Below are 21,054 nucleotides of genomic sequence, written 5' to 3'. Positions count from 1 at the left end.
CTGTCGCGCCATCCCCGTAACCTGTTCATCGTTAAAACATCCGTGAGCGAGATTAAAGCAAGAGAGAAGGAGAGAAATACATTCCTACCTGCACGAAAACGTTGGAAACAGGTTTGCGAGGGGCAGAAGGACTCGCCCCACGCTATCATTCCTCTGCCCACTGTAAAAAGATTAATCATCCCGAGAGGAATCTAACGTTCGGTTGCAAGATTAGAGAAAAACGCGTATCGAAATTCGAGATAATTTAACAAATAACATCGAGAATTTAACGCAGAAAGCGTATCGTGTACACGCGTTATCTGCAATCCCGGTCAGGAATCGCCATTAAAGATCGCCCTCTCCATCGAAAAGTAATACGCCTTCGTAAAAAAGAGTTCGAACGGGGCTCGTGAAACAAGCCAAAGGTGATAAAGCAGAGAGAATTGCTCCTCTTAAGCCGGGCAAAACTGCGAACAAACGAGGGAAAAAATGATCGAGATAAGCGAGGATCGATCGTTCGACGCGCTTTCATCCCGAGAAAGGACAGGGCCGGCAGAGCAGAGACTGGATAGGGCTCGGCGAGCAGAATTCTCATCGGGTCCCTTTCCTTATTCCCCGCTTCGTCCTTGCGCCTAGACCCGCCGTCTCCTCCTTGTGCACCTCTGCCTCTGTGTATATATATATATATATGTATACAAACGCCTGTATACATATATATATATATACATACACATATCCGGGGAGGAAGAGAAAAAAAGATCGATCCTCTCGGCCTCTCGGTTGTGTGTGCCGCGCGGAGAGCTGGCCGCGTGCAGGATCGACGTGCCGTGAGCGCGCTCGCTCGTCTCACCAGGGTGGGAGATACGAAGGTATAAAACCGATCTGGCCGACTGGTGGCAGCCAGTCCAAAGGCCAGATGTGGCGGCGGCTCTAGTCGCACGCGTGCGAGAGAGACGATCACGACACGGCGTGCGGTACTCCCGCGAGGAAACGCGAGGAAACGGTAGGGAAACCGCGGATCGAAACTCGAATATACACGCAAACGCGTACACACACGCGTGTATATATATATACACATATATAATCTCTTCATGGTTCAACACGGCGATCGCCTAACGGCCCACCGTCTGTGAATTCGTGCGCACGATCATTTTTCGACTCTCTGAGAAGAGGAGGAGGAGGAGGAGAAGGAGAAGGAGCAGGAGGAGGAGGAAGCTTTAGGTACTCCGTTAGGGAGAGACACGTTGCTTCTGCTCTCGTGTTTCGAAAAGGAGAGAGAGAGAGAGAGAGAGAAAGAGAAAGGACAACGAACTCGACGAGGACGTCGAGGACTCGCTCCTTGGGACTTGCCTAGGCTCTGGTCCCCTCCTTGGGGATTGATCGTTGAGGCACGTAGCACGGTATCGAGAGGGAGATTCTTTCTTTTTTTTGGGGGGGTTGATCCCGGTTTCTTGTGGAATATTTATATATATATATATATTGGGGAATCACCAAGTTATTCGGTGGTGATCATAGAAGGGGGAACAGAAAGGAGAGTGCAACTCCTAGGTGCGGATTTCTCTCTAGAGACCTAGGAGATCGATCTTCCTCGGTTCTCGAGAGGTGTGTCGCGGGATTTGTCTTGGAGTGATTTGACGAAGTAATAAGAAAGGAAGGAAAGGCAAGGGAAGAAAGAGGAGAAAGATACCCCGGAACATGTCTGGGATTCGAATCAACGTGGAAGAGGCCTCCAACGATGGACGCGAGGATCTCGTTCCTGATGTAAGTGAATTATATATAGTTTCCAATTATTGTCTTCCTCGAGAGTATTCCCCTTGTCCCAGTTGTGTTTTAGATGTTTTAAATGATAGGCCGGTTACAAGACAACCGTATCGCGGAACGTCTGTCGATCCTTCTCTAAGTAACAACTATCCTAGCTGCTTTCTATTCCTTCCTTCCGCAATTCAAAAGTCTCGATTCCTACGACTCGACGAGATTTAATCGGGAATTATAAAATAATTCCATCGGACTTTCACGGCGAAAAAGATGAGCTCGGCCCACGTCGAAACCAATTTGGCGGGAAACTCTTTGCGAGAAAAAGAAAATAATAATATTAATAATAATAAAAACAATAATAAGGTAAACAAACTATTCGTCGGATGAAAAAAAAAATATGAAAAACGAGTCGACAACTTGACGACTCAATTTTCGACGAATAGGCAAAAAAAAAAAAAAAAATTGCGAGCAATCGTAAATTTTCGTGATCGCTCTCTGATTTCTAGTGATTAGCGACTCTGGATCGGTTACATAAAATAGGTGTAAAATTTAAGGAAGTCCGCGAAACGAAATTTCACAATGTTATCCAACTAGGAAATAGAATTCTTCTGATTTAATGCATCGTGCATAATTAGAATAGGAAGCAACAAGTGTCTGAAAAAGCTATTCCCGTTTGAAATGCAATTAACATTACCGTGCGGAAATCGTGGTTCAACGGACGATTATCGAATAGAACGTTAGAGAACTCGTAATATCATTGATCCTCGGATCCTCGATCCAAGTATCCTGGTAAAAGGCGTTCAACAGTTTAGGTTCACGGGCAACGTGCGTGAGTATACATATATATATATATAAACGGCGCAACACCGTTCACCGCGAATACTTAACAAGTATCCGACACCCATCCACCAGCCCCGCTTTGCGTTTATGTAACGCAAAACCGAGGAGGGTTTGCAACCGCGGTTAAGTAGTAGAAAGAGACGTTTTTAGTTGAGAAACGAAGGACAATATATTCGTTCCGAGATATGTTTCGTAGGAAATAACGAAAGGCGAACACGATGGCGACGAATCGCGTATACGAATTGCAATATCACGCGTATTGTGCAATCGGGTCGCCGTGACGACTGCTGCTCGTGAGAAAACTTTCCACGAAAAATCGAACGCGTCGAGAACCACGGTCGAAGAGAGAGAGAGAGAGAGAGATAGAGAGAGAGAGTTTTTACGTTATAATATCATCTTCGATGGATTTTAATTGTTTGAAATCGTATTGGAACTGGACGAGGATTGTCTCTCGAGAGTGCGATTAATTTAAAAACTTTTATTCTGTGAATCGATCATTTCGAATTTCAATTATGTATACGGGAGATTCATAAGTGTAAGTTTGATCGATAATAAATGGAATTATATTATAATATTCCTTTTAAGTTACCCGATTATGATTTATTTCAATGTAAAAATTGAAATCAACATAATTCTGTTGTAAAGTCGGGGAATATATTTTTTTTAAATACCAACTCATAAATATAAATTTTTCAAAATGTCTTGGACGTGATTTACACTTATGATTCTTAAATCGGTGTAAATCATTTAACCATCTTTTTATTTCATCGGAATAAATGAAGATATATTTATAATGTGTTTCATATCAAGTCAACAAAGATTCGTTAATATGAACAATTTTTCTCTCCATATGCTCCACTGACTGAACGAATTTATACTCTCAAGTTAGCAGAATGGAATATATTTGTTGCCCATAGATTCAAACTTTTAAATAATTTTAGATATAAGGAACGAATGCACAGCTGGTTGTTACGTTTAAAAGAGAAAGAAATGATCGGAACGAGACATGTAGGCGTCATGGGATAAAAGTAGACTATGTAACTCGAGTTGAAAAACGGATTTCCATAATTCCGTAGAAGCTTGTAACTATCCACCTGTAGGCCGTTTCTCACATTCGCGTTTCATAATTTCTTCACCTTCTTAACGTTTACGAGCCAGATTACGATTGCTTCTCAATGCAAATTTCTAGCGAACCTCTGGATGATAATTCTTGAACGAAGCCAAGTTTATGGCTATTACGATAGATCAAATTGAAAATTCTACGTTAAATTATATAAACTAAGTGTTTTTTTTTTATTTTTATTTTTTTCTCTTAATGAACTTTTAACAAGAAGTGTCACGTATCCATATTAAAATTTACACAAATGCAAATGTGGCGTAATGCAACGATGAGTGCAGATTGCACAGGATATTGCATAAAGTAGGTTACTAAGTTCAAGATTAAGTTCAAGAGAACTTTCACAGGTTAAATATCGATCGAAGCTTGGAAGAATTCAGGATATTTTGAAATGTTACACCCTTGTGAAACAAGCTCGTCTTCCACAATTTTTAATTTAAAATTCACGATTATTAGAGAAGAAACTTGACTTGGAGAGGTGGCTATTCTTTATCCACCTCTTGTTCACCTTGTATAATAAATTTTTTCGTAAAAAAAAAAAAAAAAAAAAAAACTCTGATAGAAAGGTCAAAAATGAAATATACATTTTTAGAAACGCTCAACTGTCTCCAAACCGTCTTTCGAATACAATTGATTGAGATTGATTCAATGGATTTTACAAATATACTTTGTAACTAGGTTACGAAGAAGAAGAGTCTATGTCAATCTCGTCTTCGTTATCGATCATTTGCACGTCATCGCGATATCTCTCGCGATCGAACGTTTAGATTTGGAACGCGCACGAGGTCGTTTCATCAGAATTTTGGAAACGAGACGTCTTTTTGTGAAACGAACTTTGGAAACGAAATCGAGAAATATCACGTGCCTAATAAGCAAGATTAGTCATGCACGAAGCGATTCGAGGTTGTGGAACGCGAGCAATAAAAATAATATAATATAAGCACGAGTGGTCTATCTTAATAATAATTTAAAATTCGTTGGAAAGAGTTTTCTTGATAATTTAATATTTCCGAAATGAAATGCAAATCGCTTAGAAGCGACTCTCTTTTTTTTTTTTTTTTTTTTTTTTTTACAAGAGAACCTTCATTTGTCGAATTATCATCGATATCGATAACCTTCGCATACCAAATGGCGCCTTTAAAGTAGTGATAGCGATATTTTTTTCTCGACTCTCGAATTTATAATCCAAACTATTCTTTATCGTAGAAACGCGATTAATAAGTTTTCGAATTTATTAGAATTTTCAGAGTGGAGGAAGGTGTATCGAAATGGATTAGTGGAAATATATATGTGTGTGTGTGTGTGTATACGGGAGATTAGAGTACTAATTAATCAGTGTGCGAAAACAATTTTCAGTCGTTGACCTTAAGAGGAACTCGAGTTCGTGCGGATTCGTGGATTTCACTTTCCACCTTGATTGCTGAGAGACTCGTTTGTCTTCGTGGTGAACATCGACAACACGATTGTTTGTCCGCAATTTTGAAAAGCGCGTTGTTCCTTCGCAAAATTTATTTCGTTTCATTCGTATGTATATAAATGTATATCTCTCTCTCCCCATTAAATTGAATTTTTGATTTAATAAAAATACATTTTGACTCAAAAATATGTATATGTATATATATGGACGTATATGTATATATATATATATATACATATACGTCCATGTATCAATCTATGACCGGTGTTAATTAACTTTTATAATAATTAAAAGCATCAACGACAAGTATTTTATTTCTTCTATTTCTATATTTCATTAAAAACATGATGAATAATCGTAAAATATTTTTTGAGTGATTCTTGATTGTATGAAATATAAAATAAATCATAAATTAACAAATTAAACATTTGAAAAAAAAAAAAAAAAAGAAAGAAAGAAAGAAAACATTAAACGTGACACATAAAAGCACAAAGGATAATCGAGAAATAGGATTTTCGAATTAGCAGGATCAAGGTCCAGCACAAGGTTCGACAGAGAGGAAAAGTGTTTTCGTCTAAGGTCGAAGCAGAGAAATCGATTTTGCAATATGGAGTGCTTTCTCTTGTTGCATGTAAATGTCGCCGCGGGGAAGGAATTCACGAGATCGCGACATTGATTCGAACATTTACACGTACGCGTTTACCCCGACGAGATATCATTCTCCATAAAAATCTCCATTGAACAAATAAGAAAGTATGAAAATTCCGTCCGAAAATTAGAAAAGAAGATCAAAGAAACGTATTTTATTCCGTCCAAATAATAAGAGATTAAATATAAATATCGATATACTCGATCTCGATCTCTGTTGTTTGAAAACGATCATTGAATAACGATTTCAAAAGAATGCTGAAACACCAGCGACAACTAGTCGGCAATTATATAATTCTTCTCCTCGGTTCATTAAGGAAACAGATTTCGTTAGGTTACGTGATAGAAGCGACGCGTGCCGACTTTCATTCTCTCTTTCGAGGCGTCAAGTATTCTAACGGAATCTTTATATTCCATTCTGTGTCTAAAGACTTTGACCGTTAATACACCATTATATCTATAAACACACCAATCTCGCGTTAATCTCGATTTAAAAAAAGAACAATTATCGTACAAGATATTCCATCCGATTACTATACTATTATCATTTGTACAACTGTCGATATCTGATGATGATGATGATGACACGTTATTTTTATACTCGTCCAACATCTTGTGAATCTTTGAATCTTAGAAAAAAATAGAGGAGAGAAACAGGAGAGACAGATTTTATATACACATATATATATAAGAGGAATAACGAGATATGCAAACGTTGTTTGTTAGATTACAGTGTTAGATTCCAAAGAACACGATGTCGCAATTTGGAAGATTCTTTATTTATACGTCGTAAATGCAAATTGGCCGGGGAGGCGGCCATCTTTAAAACGACGACCTAGAGAAGGTCCCTGTCGAACGTTAATAATAGGTTCTTCCGGATCGTGACATTTCGATCGTGGAAGATTTAACATCGTCTCATCGTGTTATTATCGTGTAGCAAATCGAATCTGATCCGAGGTGGATTTCGAGAGATGGGTTGAAAAATAATTTGCAGAACAGAATTACCTGGCCGTTATGAAATCAATGGATTCCCAACAGGTTTATTTATAGCGTTGTGCGTCACGTTGATTTATAGATTGCAAACGAACACTTTTTCTTTCTGGTTAAGGGAAAATATCAGAGGAGAAGGCGTCGCAGTTTAGGAAGATCAATTCGAGATCGTTTTTAAAACTGTGTATATTTGACAAAAAAGAGCCTTATCGATCGCGAGATGAATATCGATCTTTCGCGCGAGAGGAAGTAGAAAGCGGTCGAAAGTTCGGAACTAAAAAGCGTAGAATTGTTGAATAAACGAGAAGGAAAGTTTTCGTTATGATATGTGTCCATCGTTTCCTAGAAATCGTAATCTTTCCTCAGGATCAACCATGATTTCTCGCTTGCGCGTTTCGATCCGCGTTTTCAAAGATCCAGAAGTGGATTTAAAAAAAAAAGGAAGGGGATTTCGAAGAGAATCGTGTTACACGCAACGCGAGAATCTCATTTACTCATGACGGATCACCGAGGACGATACACGCCGAGAAAGAATTAATGAAGACAAACGAGCGAATTCTGGTTGAAAGGAGCAAAGAAGCGTGTAAATCACTCGGACTAATTAAATTTGCGCGCATATGCTCGATGATATAATGTTGATCCATCGCGAAGATGGATGCCATGGTTCACCTGGAATACTCGGATTTAATTGTATAACGTGAATCAGAGGTTAATCGTTCCATTCGTTAATAAAAATACAATACGTAAAAGAACATGAAAATTGTACCTCGATAGTCGAATTAATTAATATCAAATTAATCAACAAGATAAGAAATTAAACGAGATTCGATAAATTTATGGGATCATCACTTTTTTGGACACTGAAATATCTATAAAAGAAATTAATAAATGATAAATATTCATAGATATTTCAAATACGAATAAATGAAACGACGAAATTTTTGGGTCTGTTAAAAACTTATCAAATTGAACGCACCAAATACGGTCATCTCTGGATATGAAATATCTTTATCCAAAAGAGAGAGAGAGAGAGAGAGAGAGAAATTAATATAGAAATCACGATGAATATATTTGTACAAAAATCAATTTAACCAAATTATCAGGATCACTTTTTTGGACACTGAAATATCTATAAAATAAATAAATAAATGATAAATATTCATAGATATTTCAAATACGAATAAATGAAACGACGAAATTTTTGGGTTTACTAAAAGCTTATTATATAAATTGAACGCACCAAATACGGTCATCTCTGGATATGAAATATCTTTATCCAGAAGAGAGAGAAAGAGAGAGAATTTAATATAGAAATCACGATGAATATATTTGTACAAAAATCAATTTAACCAAATTATCAGGATCACTTTTTTGGACACTGAAATATCTATAAAAGAAATAAATAAATAAATGATAAATATTCATAGATATTTCAAATACGAATAAATGAAACGACGAAATTTTTGGGTCTGTTAAAAGCTTATCAAATTGAACGCACCAAATACGGTCATCTTTGGATATGAAATATCTTTATCCAGAAGAGAGAGAGAGAGAGAGAGAAATTAATATAGAAATCACGATGAATATATTTGTACAAAAATCAATTTAACCAAATTATCAGGATTTTTTGGATACTGAAATATCTATAAAAGAAATAAATAAATAAATGGCAAATATTCATAGATATTTCAAATACGAATAAATGAAACGACGAAATTTTTGGGTCTGTTAAAAATTTATCAAATTGAACGCACCAAATACGGTCATCTCTGGATATGAAATATCTTTATCCAGAAGAAAGAGAGAGAGAGAGAAATTAATATAGAAATCACGATGAATATATTTGTACAAAAATCAATTTAACCAAATTATCAGGATTTTTTGGATACTGAAATATCTATAAAAGAAATAAATAAATAAATGGCAAATATTCATAGATATTTCAAATACGAATAAATGAAACGACGAAATTTTTGGATCTGTTAAAAGCTTATCAAATTGAACGCACCAAATACGGTCATCTCTGAATATGAAATATCTTTATCCAAAAGAGAGAGAGAGAGAGAGAGAAATTAATATAGAAATCACGATGAATATATTTATACAAAAATCAATTTAACCAAATTATCACTAACCTCGATCGATGAATCAGAATTAATAATATCGTTTTCTTTGTTTAACAGAAAAGTATCGATCTATCACACGTTTCGTTTCTCGTCCTCAACCACATGTTCGAAAACGGTGTCAACGGCATTACGAAAGAGGCTGGTGGATTCGCAAACAAGGTCCCAGCCGGCTCGCGGAAGTGGAACAGCGCGGCGTTTCGATTTTTTTAAGAATCCCTCGAGACTCGTTGCAACAACACAGGTCGCTTATCGCGCAGATGATAAGCTCGTCCGTCCTGCGAGGTGAAAACCGTGAAACACGCACGCAGGGATGCATATATATGTATATATATAAGCGAGTTGTAAGTGAACAGAGATGCGCGATCGGTTCAGGAAACGGCTTTCTTCCTCTTCGTCGAACGTCTTCTTTATTTCACCGACTCTCGAAGATTCTCTCCGTGTAACGCTACGACTTTCCTTCTCTCTACCTATTCATAATGTTTGTCAAGAGCCTCGTGTATACGCGACAAACAAGCTTTCTTGCCGTTGAGAAAATTTCAACAGGGTGGAGCGGATATTAGTTAATGATTAATGAATTAGTTATTGGTCGATATAAGAAAGAAAGAAAAAAAAAGAAAAAAAAGAAAAAAGGAGAAAGAGATTGTGCCATGATCGTAAGTCATGGTAATAACCCTGAAGAAGATAAAAGTTTGTTGTCTGCATGTGAATGAGAACGGAATTGGACGTGTATTGGAAAGTTTCCAAAAAAAAAAAACGTTTCTTATTATCTCTGTGCTGGTAATTTCAAATTTGCATTGCAATGGGAGGCGTAGAGACATTTATACGTTTTATTAAAAAAAAAAAAAAAAAAGAAAGCATTTTTTAGAGAATTCATTTGAAAAATTATCTAATCTATCTTAAATGTTTAATTTCCAATTACGATAAAAATGGTTTTACTTGGAAAATTCTTACTTGAGAAATTAGAAAATTCTTAAAATTAAAAGTAGAAGACATAGAAAATTGACTTCCATTTTATTTTAAAAAATTGGATCCATCTAATCGTTCCATCTTTCATCGGCAAAAATTAATTTGCCTTCGAAAGAACGTTTTAAGTATATCAGAAACAAAAATATTCCACAATGACGAGTTGTTATACCAAGAACACGATATATCTCATTTCGATCGATCGACCACTTCCCAATAGGTGAGGTAACTACTAATTGGCAATCAGGCCGACCTCGTGGAAATAGGAAAATGACAAGGACACTTTATACGGATTGAACGATCCGCATTTCACACTTCTTCGAGACGAACGACACACTTGAGGGCGAGTCTGCAGAAAGCAGAGAAGTTGAGCAGAATATTGTCATCGCGGAAGCTGCGCGAAAGCACGCCATTATATTTACGATTAATTGCATCCGGGATCATTAAGAGCATTTGAAAGCAATCCCTGGTAATGTCTGGCGAATATCGTGAATATAACCTATAGAGACAATTACTTGGCGATCGTTATTACATCTAAATGGCCGTCAAGGTTATTAAACAAGATCGTTAAGAAATCTGCCACTTAGTTGTTCATAGATAGACCAGTATTTTCTAATCTTATCCGAGTTACATTTTAAGATATTCAAATAATATCTAAATATATTCTTTCACTTAAAATTGAAGTTTTTTCCAATAAAAAATTTTTCAAATCTATCTAAGATCGTTGTAATTTAGATTCATAAATTATAATTTCATTATCAACCAAAATGCAAAGCAAAATGATGACGAATCTTTTTCTGTGTCCATGTCAAAAATTTCTCATTTTTATTGATTAACAATTTTAAAAAAATGCATGCAATTTCGCTGTTCCTGTACTAAAGAATTACTGATCGAAAATTGAATAATATAAATATTAAAATAAAATATCTATAATTTTTCTTCGAATTAAATCATCTAAATTAAAGATTTTTTAGCTTTAAAAATATTAAAATAAATTATGGAAATCTAATTAAGATCAATCTATTCGAATATCTTCGAATAAGAAATATTTCAAATAATAATTGAATGGTTTCAACACAAGAAGGATTTCTTATTGTTCACGTGATAAATTTTTGTTCGAGTTAAAACTCCTTTTAAAGATTAAAGATTTTCTAACTTGCAATACTTTTCCGTAGAAAATAATTTTAATGCAAATTTATGATGCTTACTTAAAACTTAAAAAAAAACTTAAAAATTAATCAAATTCTCAAAAAGATCGTTTAACTTTTATTTAAAATATTTCTTTGTACCGTCGATAATTTGGCAAATTATTCGAGCGAAACGATTTAAACAAAATACCTCGAACATAAATTAAAATAAGTAAATATTAAAGATATTCGTCACCTATTAAATACACCAAAAATCTCATGATTCATGATTCAAAGATTGAAAAAGACCAAGCTAAGGACCTTCCTTCCTCGTTCCTTCTCGAATAATAATTCCGCGCCAAGAATTCCAACACGAATTCCCGTTAACAAAGTCTCCATAACCCATTATCGAACAATTTTGCCCCCCTCCCCCCACCTCTCACAATGAATCCTCATCTTCGCTAGGCGCAACAGGAGGCCAATAACAGTTTCACGCGCGGCGAGAATATCTCCTTTCGTTTCATGTAATCGTGATATTCTCTCGTCTACTCCATAACGAACGAAACGATCTCAAGGACGATCTCTAGGGATCCATCGATCGTCGATTATTATTATTACAAATTAATACGAAGGGAGCATATCGAAAGCGGACATCTTAATATCTGGGAAGAGGGGGGGATCTTCTTCGTTTTTCTTCCATTACAGTAAAGTAATGCAAGTAAACAGAGAACGAGGCGGCGTGCAATCGTCGATGTAATGAGCCCGGCACGGGTTGCAAAATATGTAGACGATCGCGGCAAACGGGGCTTAGATTTATGCTTTCTGTGAGGCAACGAGGCACGAGATCGGTGTGAAAACGGGCCGCGCTCGAACACCGGCGCGGATGGAAATGAGACAGTGTCGAAACTTGTGTGTTATTAAAATCATTGCCTCCCTTACCCCCGATACTTTACGCTGGAAAATGATAGGTTGTCGCCGCGTTACACGAAGCTACGATTTTTATTGGATTAGGGGGGATGATCTGATCCCTATTTTTAATTTTTCATTGTTGGGAGGGGCAACAATCAGTTACTTTGGGTACACGTAATCATGATACTTGAGTTGCACGTCAAGTGTTCATCCTTGAACGAAACCTGGAGAAATATAGAGAGGCGAGTGTTGTTCTGCGAAACAACAGCAACGAGTAGGCAGGATAAACTAATATTACGCGCGTGGTAATAATCGTGTTCGTAATTTCCTCAGGTATCGATCAGGGGAACGTTCAAATGTCACGTAACATTTGAACGATGTAATCGTAATGTAATACGAGCGATGTTTATCAGGTGACACGTAGCGTTAGAAACGATGCGTTAAAAATCGATAGAAATTGCTTTGATCGCGGGTCAGACGGTTTAGCTAATAATAATATCCAGGAAGATTGGAGGGTAGGGGGTAGCTAGAAGTGATTATGAAAATTATCGCTAGTTATAGAAAGTTGTGCATCGAAGGAACATTCTTTGGTTAATAACAAATTTTCCATCGATTTATTTGCAAATTGTTGGGAATCATCGCGAGAGTGTATATATGAGTGGATATTGGAAAATGTCAAAGTGGGGAAAAAAAGCTCCGAGTTGGAGGAACGAATCGATCGTGTTTTGCAAAATATATCGGCACAATATCGGCGAGAAATTTAAATTTGTAAAGGGCGAGCCGTATATAACATGAGATCTGGTTCGTAGGTGTTGATTGGAAGAAGAGATAGCTCGTTCTAACGAGAGACCAGACGATTCGATTTCGTATTCACGTATTTTATTTGAAATTCCTTAATAAATATCGCGCTTTTTCGCGGATACGTTCTTATAAATTCTCGAACAACACGTTTTTTTCCTTGATTACCATCCCCAAAATCGTTCCATTGGGAATCCCGTCGGTCGTAGAATTTCTTTTAATAAACCGGATTGCGGACGTCACAAAAATTCGTGGTATGAAAATAAAAACGAGAGGACTAGTTCTTAGAATACTATATTAAAATCTGCAAAATTATTCAGACCTAATACGTCACATCTTTCATTCCTTCGCCTATTAATTATTTCTAAATTATTCATAGAATTATTCATGGAATATCGTGGATATTATATTCAATCTTCAATAAATTTAAATAAATATAATTAAAATTTTCTGCATACAAATTCTCAACAAACCAACTTCGATTTACGAAAGAGGAATTAGCCATTACTGGAATCGTTCCTCTTCCTCGAGTTTCATCGAAAGCGATCCGCCACAGGATGAACAAGGTCAAACCACGGAATCTTATCGTTATCGCTACCTTGTAACATATATCTTTTTATGAACCGCTTGTTTTCACGCATCCGCGAGCTCGTTGGACGCTCTGGATCGAGATCCACCCAACGAGATATCGGTAACAAGAAAACGTATCCAAAAGTATCGACTGACGCGACATTCCTGGATAATCCTCGCGATACTTGTGCATGCAAATTGACGAATCGATATGCCAAGCTGTTCTCGAATGACGTCGAATTCCAACCGAAACGTTGTATAATTGCTGAAGAATCGAGAAAAAAAAAAAAAAAGAATGTCAGAAGCAGTAATAAAACGAGATGACTCTTGACGCTCCATCCAAGGAACTTCCCAAAATCAATTATTTAAAGCATGCTCATGTTTTTTTGACCACCTTTAACATCTAGACAATGACGTCAAATGGACGTCAAGATTAATCAAAAGACAAAGATCGATGACCTGGCGAAATCCCATCTTTACGATGAGATAACGTTTCTTAATAAATTTTTACGGCATTCTTCTATTGTATCTTAAAGAAAATGACAAAGAGGAATAAGAATTTTTAACAATTTTCTCTCCTATCTTCGAAGAGAAAGATGAACAAAAAAAATAAAAGACAAAATGTTTCATCCTTTTATACACATATATATATATATATATATATATATAATGGCGCTACTATGAGCCTTCTTTAAAGAATGAAGAAAAAGATGAAGAGGGATCAAGATCAATCTTTTGCCACGATAAGCATTCTAAGCTTTCTATCTCATCATCGAGGCGTAAAGTGAAGATGAAGAGGAATCAGAGCCGTTCATCCCCCTTGCGGGAGAAAGAAGAAACGGGAGCGAAAAAGAATGAGGGAGTTTCAGAGTGTCGCGTTACCCGGGCCCAGCACAGGTGCGGCGCTTCGAGGCTGACCAGTGTATTGAATTCCACAAAAATTCTTAACGACGCCTCTCTTTGAGCGTCGCCCATTCTCTCCATCCCGAGAGGAGGTCTCCGTTCCAAGAGGCTCGAGCGTTTCTCCCTCTTGCTCGCTCTTCGACCCCTCCCCCTCTTTCGCTCTTTCTCGCCGACAAAAATTTCGAGATATACCGGCTCGGAATACCTGTCACCGAGAGCACGCCGTCGGGTATCGAGATTCAGTTATGAAACTTCGATTCCGACAAATGCATAGCCGCCATTCTCCTCCATTGTCTAGGAGCTTGCGCAATGTGGATCAACGCGATCGTTTGAAATTTCGCGAGCAAACCATCTCCTCCAACCATCTTCCATGGCGATTCGTACGATTTACATATTGATTGAAATTATAATTTCGAAATATTTGTATACATTACTCGATGATTAATTACAAATTGAACTTGCAATTCTATTTCTTTACTTTTTATTTCTAAATGATACGAGATTCGTTAATTTATAAATTAATATTTAAGGAAAGAATAACTTTCTTTCGTCATTTAATAAATCTTCGACCACCCTTTCATTAAATATCATTAAATATCGTAAAGAATTCTCGAGAAACGAGCAACCTGTTATTATATCCTTCAAATACGCAATACACAGACAAACAAGAACAATCTAAGAATTTTAATATTTCCATATATATATATATATATAAAACCGAAATATCTTGTCACACACATTGCACAGTGACGTCAAGCAGCCGGAACAATGAGAACCGATCGAGAGGTTCGAGGTCCGCGGGTGGTCGAGTTCCGGAAGATCGGTGTGCGCAACAGTCGGTAAAAATGCGGCGCAAGGCTGCTTCCACGTTATCTTCTGAATACGGCCACGCCCGAAAGGAGGCGTAATGAATCGTAGGTCGGGCGGCAATCCCATTAGAGGGCCCCGTTCGATCGATGGCGAGCGAAAAATCGACGACAGAGAAGGGGAGGGAGAGAGAAAAAGGAAAAAAAAAAAAAGAAAAAAGAAGAGAGGCACCGGACCTTGGGCGGTGGCCAGCGAAGGTGGGCCGCAGAGTTGGCGCGAAACGCGGCTGATTTACGTGCGAAAATGGCCAATTAACGTGTAATCGACGCACGAGCCCGGTGTCAACGGAGTCGCGGAAATGCGTTTCTCTTCCAGGCCTGACCCTGAACGAGCGGCCGTGCACCTCGTGTCCCACGAAAACGACGAACGCGACGGCGACGTGTGGAGTAGTTGGAAGACGGCGACGACGCGGCCGTTGGAATTCGAGAGCTGCACGTTGTGCAACGATCGAACCGGAATATGCTGGGAGCAGCATATACACACGGTCCCCCGAAATTCCTTCTTCAGAAGAGCGAGGGGAGCGAGTTTCGCCTTCGAGTCGATCGTGCGTCGCGCGCTACGAGGAATGGAAGGATGACGCGTTTCCAGCTTCTTGGAACCGTTTCTATTCTATTTCCATGGACGACGCCCTCCACCATCCTTGCGTTCGAGGAATCATCGAGCGTTGAGAATTTTTTTTTCTGACACGGTTTCGTCGGATCATCATCCGTGCATCGTATATATATAAATATACCTGTTGGTATTTGGACGCGGTGAAACCGCGCGATACGGATACCCGCAGACCGAGGACTGAGCTAGAACAATGACGGGTTGCGTCACTGTTTCGAAAACGAGTGTTTGCCGGTATGTAGAGTTTGTTTATGAAGCACGAGGGAACGGGAAGAGAGCACAATAATGGTTGGTTAACGCGAAAGTTGTCTATGGTCTAAGGTTCCCAATTGTTTCGTCGTGTTAATTAGTATCGACGTGAAAATTGCGCCGTAATCGTGGAGAGGGAGAATTGTATCATTTACGAATAATGCTTGCGAATAATATCGTGCGTGGGTTTGAACACGTTGTTCGATACTGTTGTTGTTGTTGTTGTTCAATATTGGTCAATCGGGCCACGAGGTTGGCAGTTGTACAGATGAAACAGAGATAAAGCGGTATAAAGCGTAACGTAACGTTCCCTGTGTGGCGACAGATAAACAACACGCGGTTGCAGGTGGAGGACATGCGGGCAAGGCAGAAGCGTAATCGGCGCGACATTATCGGTTATGCAATCAAAACTTCACGTCGATTTACGTTGCTTTCAGATCGAGGCGACAGCGGCTACGACGGCGGTAGCGGGCAGCCCGCTTTCCTGGCACATCCCAAGGCCGTCCTTGGTGGGACGAAGCGAGAGGGACAGCGAGAATGGTAGCTGGGCTCATCATCTGCACCCAAACTCGCCGTCCAGAGGATCCACCTCGTCGCAAGGATCCACAGCCAGCACACACGTAAGCGGGGATAAACGGGTTATTCGAGATCTGGTTTATTATTGTGCTATCACAAGTATCAAGACTTGATATATTCTTCTCGAGTCGAATCATGTAAATGGTTATTTACATTTGAATTAAACTTGTTAATTTGTTAATATATATATAAGAGAAAATTTATATATATTAACTTAAAGATTGACCAAGATCTATTTCATATTATTCTTTCACATAAACTATTATATTGTACTATATTATTATATATAACTTATATATAACTATGATATAATCAGAATGAAATTAATTTCTCAATGTCCTGGTACTTTTAAATTAATATTCTACGATTGATCTAATTGATTAGTAACATTTAATTATTCGTTTCTAATTATCTAGAAAGCTAAGTAATTACTTGTACAAGTTTAGATTTAAATAGTTAATTTTGAACGAATTGCGTTACTATCGTGTTACAGAGTGCCGCATCGGGCACATTACTCCTGACAGCCGCTAACCTGGCCAATCTCGCGGCCATACATCCACCTACAGTGACAGCACCGAAACAGATGGATACTGCATCGGTGGCGAGCAGCACCCACTTCACCGTGGTGAACGGCCTAGGCAGACCGACCACCGTCTACAGGAAGTCCTGCTGCGCGAGAAATCAGCTCACAGTGCTCGTCTGCACTATGAGCTTCCTATTCATGGTCGGTTTGCTGCTTGGGATTCTCTATATGGAAAGTGAGTATCTCCTGTAGCGATTCTAATTGATCGATACCCCGATCTTTTGATAAGAGACTCTTCTTCGATGCTTTAATCTTCGTAGATTATCAAAATTCGTAGATATCTTAGGTTATCAAAATTTGATTTTTGTACTATCGAAAAATATAATTTTCGAAAAATCTAAAGAAATTCTACGAATCGAGTCTAGATTTGTATTGTATATAAGTTTTTTATTATTATAAGATGTAAAAAAAAAATGTTAAATATTTATCAACTAAGTTATTCGAATGTAATATATTTCATAATATTATACGATCATTATATCATAATATTATACGATCGTTGAGTTAAGAAAAGATAAGAATTCGAAGAAAAAGTTGAGAGAAGAGGAAGAAATTCGAAAGATAATGACTCAGTCTACGAAAGATTAACAATGCTACCACGTAGAGCGTTTCTAAGTCTAGTCTCCACCACCAGTCTCCGGTGCCTTTTACTTTTGATTACAGTGAGAATTCGCGACAAGTACCACTAGATCGACGGGAGGTGGCAAGTCGAGTGATCGTGGGCTATCCTTTAGAAGTCTACGCAAAACAATCTAACGAAGGAGCAACGAAAACGATTGGGGCCAGGAACAAAAGAAATTTCTTCGAAGCGTTTAAAATTAGGATTCTCGATCACGAAATTATTCGTATATTTATAATATACATGTATATTATCACTTAGAGCGTTAGGACGACTCGATTAGACGACGTTCTCTGTCAGAGAAAAAAGTTTCAAAGGCTGTATTGCACCGTGTTCAGCGTGTGTGGTACGTGAAAACTCAGTAATTACATTCATGTAATAAATTAGCTTTAGGTAAGCCCGTATAGATAGCACGAACGCGATCCTAATTCTTAAACTTGAACCGTTATCGATTATCTTAACGCCAGAAACCCACTTGAAATTCGATTAATTGTTCGTACAATATTTCTTTCCATTTTCCTCTCTCTTTTTATATCAAGCCAGACGAGAAAATTATAAGCGAACTGTATTATTCCTAATTTTGTTTATTATCTCTATTCGAGCTTAAAATTCTGAAATGATTTTCTTTAATTTAAATTGAATTTAAATGAAAACAATTTAAATATTTCATTTAAATCCGATTTAAATTAAATTTAACAACGATTCTATTGTAAAAAGACGATACGTTAAAAAGATAAATTGTCGTCATACAGCGCAATATTTCGTAAGTCATAAGTACGTTTCTTCGATTAACGTTGATGGACAGTTCGGAGCAATCGACGAGATGGGAGTAAGATAAGCGAATATGTTAATTTTAGGGGTCGTTATTTAATTGTTACTAACAGAAAAAACGCCTAAATAAAACCTGGATCCCACATATGTCAGGGTATCGTGTTCCAGGGAATGTATGGAAAAGAAATGAGCAACGATCGTGTCGATGTCGATCGTTGACTCACAACTGTGATATTACTTGCGTATTAATTAATCGTCGATTCAACAAGAAACTGTCGAACCATGAAGAAAATTATCATGTTGTTTTATTTCATCCTTTCTCCCTTTATCCTGCCATAATATATATTGCAACATACTTTGTGTTTTTTCTTTTTATTATTAAGAATTAATTATGAAAATAAATTAAAGATTGAAAAAAAAATGTTTTTTTAAAGGTACGAAATTATTTACGAAATTATAATGAAGGTTATATAATTTGTTTTTTTTTTTTTTTTGATCTTTTAGAATATAATTTACGACGAAATTTAATTTATGAGAAATATAAAGAAAATAAAAATAGTGAATAAAATAATAAAATTCTAAATTAATAAAATAATATTTGAACGAATAAAATTTAATTTTTAAGAAAATTAATATTCTATTAAGTAACTAAATAAAGCATTCTTAAGGATTTCAATTTTTTTATAATATTCATTAATAAATTTGCTATTTTAAAGCAAAAAAATCTAGTCGCATTCAAGATATTAATATTACTTACCTCCAAATCCTGGAGCGTCTGGGTCCATCTGTAATTAGGCAGATCAGCACCATTTCCACTGTTAGGCCTGAGTTTATTCTTCTCTTTCTCATCTTCCTCTTCATCTTCTACATCGTCCTCTTTCTTCGCGCTCTCTGCATTATCACCACTTGGGCCAGGAACAGCAGGAGATTCTTTCAGTGATTTCTGTAATCAAAATAATAAAAATATATATATATATACAATTGAAGAAATATAATTTCAATTTAGATAACTATAAGTTGCACATACTTTACTATCTATTTCTTCTTGTAACTTTGCAGCTTGTTCATCGGTTAGCTCAACAATCTTTGATTCTGAATTGAATTTATCCTCTTCAGCTTTTTCTTCTCTTTTTTTCTTTTCCAATCTCTCTTTACGACGTTTCTCTTGTTCTGCACGTTCAGCTTTTTCACTGGCAGCTTTGGCAAGAGCTGTAGCTTCATGTTTCTTAAACTTACTAGTGACAAGCTAAAATAAAATATAAATAATGTAATATGAACTACAATCCACGATTAGTAACGTACGAATTACGTCCACGAAAAGTAATGAAACCATTTATATTACTCAAATTCATGCAAAGAATAATTACCTTTTCTGCAGCTCCTTCACCTCCTCCCGTGTAAAAATCCGTTTTTCGCGCGAGAAAACTGAAGATTGTATCGAGTAGCTGTAAAATAAACCATATATCGTTAATAGTTTTCGAATTATTCGTAAAATTAACAATCTTACTCAAAGTGGACCCTAACCTAAACCGGCTACGAAACTATACTCACCTCTTGTACGCCGCCTTCGTGTTGCTGGGCCATAGCCAACAGCATTCCGTCGAATTTCTCTTCGTTTTTCGACATTATTTTCCAAATTTACGAGAAAATTTACTGCAATACACGAATAAATCACAGAAAATATTCTCCACTGACGTTGAAACCAGCGCACTTTATTGCCACACCACGTTTCAAATCAGAAACCTCTCGAATTATCGACCAAACATGATTTTAAGCGGTGCACGTTGTGCCATCTCACGTTAAACGTAAGCACTAAGGGATATACATGTTCCAATGATTTACGCATAATTCCATTTTGCATTTTCATAAAATTTATTCCTGAAATTTAAAAGATTGGAGAAAAAATTTTTATTATCCTAAAAAGCTGGATCGAGCCAAATATAATTTATCCAAGCGAAATGAAACAAGTTAATAAAGCTAATATTTATTCGGAAAGTCACGAATTTCAAGAAAACGTCCAAGTTCAGAAGGGAATGATAATTCTTTACGATTGCTGATACGCAACATTCCACGAATGATGCAATAAAAGAGATATCACTTGCAAAACACTCAAGTTGTTCCTCGTAGAACCCTTCACTTTCCTTACGAGCGCGCCCGCGAATCGTTTTCAATTTGATGCAAACGATAATCTCTTACTTCGGCGTCAAAACGTTAATGGGTTTCGCGTAACGAGAACGAAATTATTAACTGGCCCGGCCGAAAATTTATGCAAGGCGAACATTATAAAAAAGTAGGTTAAAGAAGTGAAAACGGCGTCCTTCAGGCGCGAATACCCAGCCTGTTACAATTATTGCAAACAAATAATTTTTCTTGCACCGAGATGATTCATTAGCGAAAGCAATTGGTCCCTGTAAACTCGTGGAGTGCATTCATTATTATATGAATTTTTTTGTCGATGTAAAGTGGAACAATCGATTGTAACTCATTTTCGATTTTTAACATAGTTCATATACGTTTTCTATACGTGTTTAAATTATTTGATCATCACAATTGGGATAATAATTATCTTATTTAAAATAAGATAATGGCGTACGACAGGACAATAAGATTTCCAAAAATAATCACACAAACATCAGTT

General features: G+C 37.0%; 2 protein-coding genes across 2 annotated transcripts in view; one reads left to right on the top strand and one right to left on the bottom strand.

The window, feature by feature from the left end:
* LOC122717789 (nuclear migration protein nudC) overlaps nt 1-20,117 on the bottom strand; it is a 110,573-nt gene extending 90,456 nt beyond the window's left edge. Inside the window, exons 1-4 of the mRNA XM_043942182.1 lie at nt 19,968-20,117; nt 19,784-19,861; nt 19,444-19,662; nt 19,174-19,359 (exon numbers count right to left, since the gene is read on the bottom strand). Coding sequence (XP_043798117.1) covers nt 19,174-19,359; nt 19,444-19,662; nt 19,784-19,861; nt 19,968-20,042 — 558 coding nt within the window. The 5' untranslated portion in view covers nt 20,043-20,117. The remainder of the gene's footprint in view (nt 1-19,173; nt 19,360-19,443; nt 19,663-19,783; nt 19,862-19,967) is intronic.
* Nucleotides 886-18,758, top strand: LOC122717790. Its single transcript, XM_043942183.1, has 4 exons — nt 886-1,740; nt 16,305-16,487; nt 16,937-17,201; nt 17,690-18,758. The coding sequence occupies exons 1-4, from the start codon at nt 1,675-1,677 to the stop codon at nt 17,713-17,715; spliced, it is 540 nt and encodes a 179-aa protein (XP_043798118.1). The 5' UTR covers nt 886-1,674; the 3' UTR covers nt 17,716-18,758.
* Nucleotides 20,118-21,054: the final 937 nt, after the last annotated feature.

The sequence above is a fragment of the Apis laboriosa genome, unplaced genomic scaffold (genome assembly GCF_014066325.1).
Source record: "Apis laboriosa isolate Shangri-la unplaced genomic scaffold, ASM1406632v1 scaffold58_cov148, whole genome shotgun sequence".
In the NCBI taxonomy this organism is placed as follows: domain Eukaryota; kingdom Metazoa; phylum Arthropoda; class Insecta; order Hymenoptera; family Apidae; genus Apis; species Apis laboriosa.
This window is presented reverse-complemented; position numbering and strand designations above follow the sequence as displayed.

Coding starts and splice junctions, on each gene's coding strand:
- LOC122717790 (XM_043942183.1), top strand. CDS start 1,675: ATGTCTGGGATTCGAATCAACGTGGAAGAGGCCTCCAACGATGGACGC. Junction 1,741..16,304: donor GCGAGGATCTCGTTCCTGAT/GTAAGTGAATTA, acceptor CGTTGCTTTCAG/ATCGAGGCGACAGCGGCTAC. Junction 16,488..16,936: donor GATCCACAGCCAGCACACAC/GTAAGCGGGGAT, acceptor ATCGTGTTACAG/AGTGCCGCATCGGGCACATT.